The 6,786-nt window shown below is 41.1% G+C and overlaps 1 protein-coding gene across 6 annotated transcripts in view; it reads right to left on the bottom strand.

Moving 5' to 3' along the window:
- Positions 1-3,509: 3,509 nt before the first annotated feature.
- Positions 3,510-6,786, bottom strand: part of TDRD1 (tudor domain containing 1) — a 54,124-nt gene continuing 50,847 nt past the window's right edge. For all 6 annotated transcript variants that reach the window (XM_077349820.1, XM_077349825.1, XM_077349822.1 and 3 more), the window contains one exon: positions 3,510-5,149. In XM_077349820.1, the coding sequence (XP_077205935.1) occupies positions 5,060-5,149 (90 nt within the window). In that variant the 3' untranslated portion in view covers positions 3,510-5,059. The remainder of the gene's footprint in view (positions 5,150-6,786) is intronic.

The raw sequence follows: 6,786 nt of genomic DNA, 5'->3' as shown, positions 1-6,786 counted from the left end.
TGCTCATGTTCACTGACTAGATAAGGCAGTAGCTGAATTTCGAAAAACATACAGGTATGCTTCCAGGAAGGTGGCATGGTTCCAAAGGTACTTAGACAAAGAGACAGCTATCTCTCGGACCTGAAGCACTGAATGAAGACTGTTCTCAAGCAACCCTGCATTTACAAATAAATCCCCTTTGATTATGATACTCTGCAGGCAGCAGTTGGCCTCTTTCAGGAACTGTACAAGAAAGTAACTAAAAAGAACATAATCACTGGCAGTTTACAGTATTGAAAAAAGACTAGCTAATGAAATGCGGTAGTACTATATAAAATCCTGTTTAATATATGTGGGTGTATTTCTGCATGCTGTAGGAGCCTCCCAAGGCTACAGAAACGTGGGGGGCGGAAGGGACAGTTAGTCAACAGACTGAAAATGACAAGATACATCCACATCATTTCTTCCAAAACTTACACATTCTGGAACTGCTGTTAATTTGATTACTGTGAAACTCAGAAATACTAGACAGCCTCATTTCAAAAGGTCATTTTGTGCTCCAGAACGGTCCATAACCAAGTGGATTAAAATGAGAGATACAACTCAAACATGAATTCCTGTTTCCTAACCGCAAGTATAGGTCTTTGGAGATCAGAAATAAAATATAACACTTTTCCCTGGGCTTGCTCATTTTAAAATTATATCCTGCCTTGTCATTCATACAACACAACGTTGTAAGGAACCAAGTGTATTAATAGGATTTTAAAAATCAGATTAAAACGTACACATTACAGATGGACATAAAATTGGTGAGTGAAAGCAGGCATTTCACCCAGTCTGGAAGGTCATTCTACCATGAACCAAGTCAATGATCTAGGTGCTGCTGTATAGATAGTCTTAACAGAGGGCACAAGGAGAATGCCATCTGAAGAAAAGTAGTTGGTGCATGGAAACACAGAAGATGTTTAATGCTGAATATAAAATAGGTTTGGGGACTTTACCTTTGGCACAAAGTCCTGTCGTGTTTCCACAAAAAGTACAGCTCTCCTGAACTCTACAATGTATATCAGAGATTTTCTACTGGATAATAAAGCTGCCGAAAACCCAAACATTTAGACTTGCAAAGTTGCTCAGATCATACAGCCCAAAGGGCTGCCGTTTCTAGTTTTCTTCGGGCTCTCCTCCACTTGCTTCCAACACTTTTCCTGCTCTGAAACAAGTCATGCTGCTTTGGCTGAAGACAGAAAACTGCAAACGAAGCGTTTGTGACTTACCAAATCCAGATCTCCTGCGGATCCCCAGACTTTTGCCAGGCTAAATGGTAGAGAGCAAGTGAAAAGTGGAAAAATATTTCCAGTAGGAGGAGAAGGAAGAGGAAGGAGGGAGGAAAGGAAGGGGAGCACAAGGCAGTGGCAAGTGTTTTCTTCTGCTCTCTTTGCCTATCCCATTTTCTAAGACACAAAGGAGCCGCAGCTTAGGCAGCTCTTGCACTATTGGGTTGCCCCAGGACAGTGGCAGTAGGGATATTACCTCCTCCCATGAGGAATTCAGAGCTGCTTCCAGATCAGAAGTACTTTTAACCCTTTCTATTGCTGCGGTTGCAACAATCTTAAATCTAAAGGGTAAAGCAAAATACTCACAAATAAATCACTTCCCAGATAAACCACCACCTCCTAGATAATGCAAACATTTGACAAGGTGCCAGCAAAGTTGGTACCTTGCCCATTAACCCACTTTGATCTTCCCGGCCAGCCCTCAATCTGCAAGACTGAATTTAAGCCACTGACTATATGGGAATTCAAACAGTTCGTTAAATCCAGGAGACACTCCTAAGCAGGCGAGGAGCCTTTCATTCCAGAGGTATGTACCTTTAAAGTATGGAATGCAAGAAAGGAATGTCAACAAGCAATTACACACTGGGGTCAGAGCTAAGGGCAGAGGAGGCTGTTTTTGTGACAAAACTATCCCTTTCTCACTCTTCAGCAAGACTGTGTGTTTAGGTATTTCTCCCAGGTAATAGCAGGTACACCTTTTGGCATGTCAGTACTGAACAGACCTCATTCATCACATACGAGCCCATATACTTTGTTGCTGGAGGTCTCTGAGATCACTAACTCATTGTTCCATACAACAAGGCACGGCTACACTTTAAGCGCTGATCGGGGCTGCTGCAATTACCTAGTGTTACTGCTCTGCAAAGTGTGAAAGCCTAAGTAGGACAAAAATTATGGGTGAACTTCACTGATCATCTATCTTTGCTGCTGACACCACTGCTCTAACCACAGCAAGAATGACTTCTGGGCAACTAAAAAAGCTGCTCCCTCCAACACCTGCCTTTCTATTGTCTGCTGCCCTGTTTTATTACTCTCGATATGATTGAAAAAGTCCCAAGGTAGAGTACACTGCACTTGTTGCATTAAGAAAGCCAAGAATAGCCAAGAATAGTTCCTAATAGCCCCCACCTATATGTATCTGCCACTTAACAGAATATGAATGAGGGTCCCGTTTCAGACGGCTTATGCTTAGTATATGCACTGAAATACAGATCTCTACCATAACAATTTCCACCGGAGCCCTTCAAACCCTGTCCTATTTAATAATACTGTACTGTGTCTATAAGAAGACAGATCTGGAGCTATTTTCCTATTTCTTATCTAAACTCCTCACTTCCCTTGTATATTGATGACCAGGTGACAAGAATAAATGTTCAGTTTCTTTATCAGTTCATTTGAGGGGGAGGTCTCTGAAGCAGAAGCAGCAAACTGATTACATTTACTTGGGACTTCGTCCCGGTCCTAGTTTTTTCCTCATTACAGGTGAAAAATTAGCATAGGCAGTATTAACAAAGAACACCAGGATGAAAACTGTCATCCTGTTCTTTTCTTGTGCACATTTGGACTCATACAGAAGTCTAATAGTCGGCTAGCTATTGAATTCCATGGACTTTTAGATCACTCTTTATTTCACGGAAGTTTCCTTTGTGCCTTTAAACATGCTATTTCATGCATCTGACAAAGTGGGCTCCAATCTATGAAAACCTGTATCGCAATAAATCTGCTAGCTAGGATCTGCTACGATTATTACCTACGATTATTACCTTACTTTAGCCAGGCAAGTCTAAATCTGTGCTTTGGTGACATTTTAGGAGCTAGTACTATAAACTTGATCTTTGGGTCAGTTTATGGTTAACAACTGATCACCATGACAAATCTTTAAAATACCCCTACTATTTAAGCTGCGATAGTAGCCACTAACTAGGAATATTTCTAACCTTTTAATCCCAAAGGAGGACATCATCCGTTTTTTTAAAAAGAGTCCAAACAAAGATGGACACCAAAAAAAGAGGACATGTTACCTGGTAATCCTAATCAATCCTGAAATATACCTCTATTAATCTCATTTAAAGTCTAGAATTTGCTAATAACCTGTCCATAAAATGCATTGCATGAAATACTCACAGAAGCACTGGTTCCAAGTGCCAAATTTACATGTAACCAAATAATTTCAAAAGTAAAACTTGTCGAGAGGATAGAAGAGGTTTAATTTGCAGTTCCATGAAAAGGCAAATTTGCAGAACATTATAGTTTTATTACCTATGCTGATGCTGATCCTATTTTAGTACTGCTTTAAACAAGTCCCACTACCATAACTCCCCCCACCCCCCCAAAGTAACTATTCCAAGTTCCAGTTACATACAGAACTTAAATACAGAATCTGAAATTAAATCTTTACAGTCTTCGTGAATTCTTAAACAAACAGAAAAAGCAGCTTTATATTAATTGCCATTTTCTCTTGAAGCACTTGCTACGATACAGAATACATTTCCCTATATCTAGAAGTCACCACATCTGTTTTGCTCAGCATATGAATGTTGATACAAGTGATTTTGTAACTGATGAAGAGGCTACAATGATAAGAAATTAGGAAAAACCACTTACACTATCTTCTGAAAGCTACTATAGTGCTGCAGAACATAATATATAAAAACCTATTATGTAACAGACTGTAATATCAAGGTCCTCATATTCTGACATTTTATAACTAGATCCTGCTCTTCTTTTGTGGAAACTGAACATTAAAACACTTCAAGTTTGTAACAGCCTTAAATATTCAATTGAAGTCAATGACAAAACTATCATATTTCAATGGCTCTGGAAAATTTATGGCATTTGCTATAAACATATTTTTAAAATCAGAGGTTGCCTTTAGTTGTCATGAAAAAGCTACACTTAAGTTAACTGTAAGGGGAAAAAACCTATTTTATTTATCTGGCTTAGACATTTTCCTCCCCTTGCCCTCTCACACACAGAATGCTGACAGATGAATTTACGGTTTAGGAAGACTGTAATGAAGCCAGTCCACAAACTGGGATTCTACACAAGGATTAAATTATTTTAGAATCACTTTTTGTGGGCCAGAAAGCTTGAATTTGTTGAATTGTCAGAATTCAGACCTCACCACAAAATCTGGTTAGATAACAGTTCTCCTAAACCAGTGGTTCTCAACTTGGGGGTCGCGACTCCTTGAGGGGTCGTTCGGCCTTTCCCGGGGGGTCATGGTCGCATGGCGCTTGCCTCCTCCGCACTGCCTTGGGGGAGGCCAGCGCCATGCTGCTGCCGCCACTGCCACTCTGGCCACCACCGGTCCTGTGACACTGACCTCTTCCACGCCGCCGAGACGCTTACTAAGGCAGCGTGGAGGCCAGTACCATGCCGACACTGCTCTGGCAGCAGCCATTCTGCAACCCCTACAGGAGGCGCGACAGTGGCGTGTGTGCATGTGCATCTCTGCGCACACTGCCGCCGTCCCTACTATAGGGGTTGCGGAGTGGTGGTGGTTGAGAACCGCTGTCCTAAACGATGCAAACTTCAGTATCAGCTCTGTGCAAAACAGAAAGGAGCGCATAAGCCTGAAAATAAACCATGTCATGAATAAAACCTAGTTTATTTATGATAGCCAAATACGACTTTATTGATTGCAGTAATTATTCCCAAAGAAATGTGCTTATGACTGCAGGCTTCAGCTGGTGCCCTTAGTGATACGCAAAAAAGTCTGTAACGCCAAACTTTGCAGCAGAGTTCTAGCTTTCCAATAGAGATATATCAAGAACTTTATCTTCACCAAAACGGTCTTTCAGAAGAAAAGAGAGAATCCCTTCAAGACTTGCAACCTAGGGAAGGACAAAAAATTCTACCGTTACAATGATATTTTGTCATGCTTCAAATCAGCATTTTTCACACATTCCACTAGAAAAGTCGCACATGGTAGGTGGTGGACAAATGCAAATTATATTTTGTTTCATCACTGTACACAACTTCCCTTTTGTGCATATACTGAATGTTACTAAAGAAGAATATATGTTTCCTAGACCTTTTAAGCACCCCAGTTTTGCTGCTGTTTCCTGCTGAGTTGAATCCACAGCTGATGCTTTGACTTTGTATCACCCCTTCCACAAAAGGGCACTGATTTCAGGGAATTGCTAACTGAATTTGGATCTGACCCTCGCTATGTGTTCTGCACTTCCTTTGAAAAGAGGTTGTGCGCCATTTCACCATGTATTTTACCAGCGACAAAACTTCCATTTTTTGGTACACGTGCAGTAACATTATAACATTGTAAAAAAAAGGCTGAATGCAGTGTGGGGAACAGCATGGCTGCCACCATTTCTAAGGACCCCTGCTCCTCCTTAGTCACCAAGTATGAAAATGGCTGGCAATCGTTGGACTGGATACAGCAATTCAGTAAGTATTAAGCACTTTGGTGTCCTCATGTACTTTTGTCAGCTGCAGAACCTCCTTTTTATTTGCATATGCAGTGATATTATTCACAGTCAGAGTAGCTCAGCAGTGGAATAGGCTGCCTAAGGAGGTGGTGAGCTAGGACCATGTTCAAAGTTTGATGAAATGGGAAGTGTAAAATATGGATGGTCTTGAAGTACAGGATAGCTGATGCAAGCTTTGAGATATGGTGCTGATGCAATCACTGCCATTCCCACGGTCTTGTTTCAGTGTATCATCCATCTTGTTGAGAAATAACCCCTTACCATTATTTCTCTTGAAGGTTAAAGCAGTCAACCAATACTGGTCAGTGATATGTTTAGACATTAAATGCTGAGCCAGACAGCCTTATTTTAGGAAACAGTAGCAAGGTCTTCCTGTCTTGGATAAGATCCAGCAAGAGAGAGAGAGAGAGAGAGAGAGAGAGAGTTCTTTTTCCAAAGGAAATCTTGATAGCAGGTTGTAAGGCCCAAAGCAGGGGGAAAGTAGCTGAGCAACAGAGTTTTAGCTTCTACCATCAAGAAATGATAGTGAAGGCATGGCTCTACGTACTAAGGCATATGGAGTGGCATCTATTATTTTTAGGGGGAACTGACCACCACAATTGCTTCTGACAGAGAAGGAGGATTCTGAATGTACATGAGCAGGACTCGGCTGTGTGCCAATAAAGGCTTATTTTGTTCCTACTCAAATCTCAGCTAGAAACAATACTAAGAACTTGAGAACTTGGCTGGATCAGACTAATGGCCCAGCATCTTGTTTCCCACCAAAGGCCAACAAGATGCTCCAGAAAGCCCATAATCATGGCTTCACCTTTCACCTTTCACCCACCAGACAATTGGTACTGAAAGAAAAGAAAACATTCAAGCTTCACTTGAGCAAACGGAGGTGAGCTGGACAAGACAGTTTAAAATCCATAGATTTGCTACAAGAATTTATCTAATTCATTAATGGTCTGGTTGCTTTTTGCCCACTTACTATAAATGCATTTTGCGGGTGCATGCACTGTTAAACTATCTTCACTGGTTAA

Source organism: Paroedura picta, chromosome 8 (genome assembly GCF_049243985.1).
Source record: "Paroedura picta isolate Pp20150507F chromosome 8, Ppicta_v3.0, whole genome shotgun sequence".
NCBI classification, from domain to species: domain Eukaryota; kingdom Metazoa; phylum Chordata; class Lepidosauria; order Squamata; family Gekkonidae; genus Paroedura; species Paroedura picta.
This window is presented reverse-complemented; position numbering and strand designations above follow the sequence as displayed.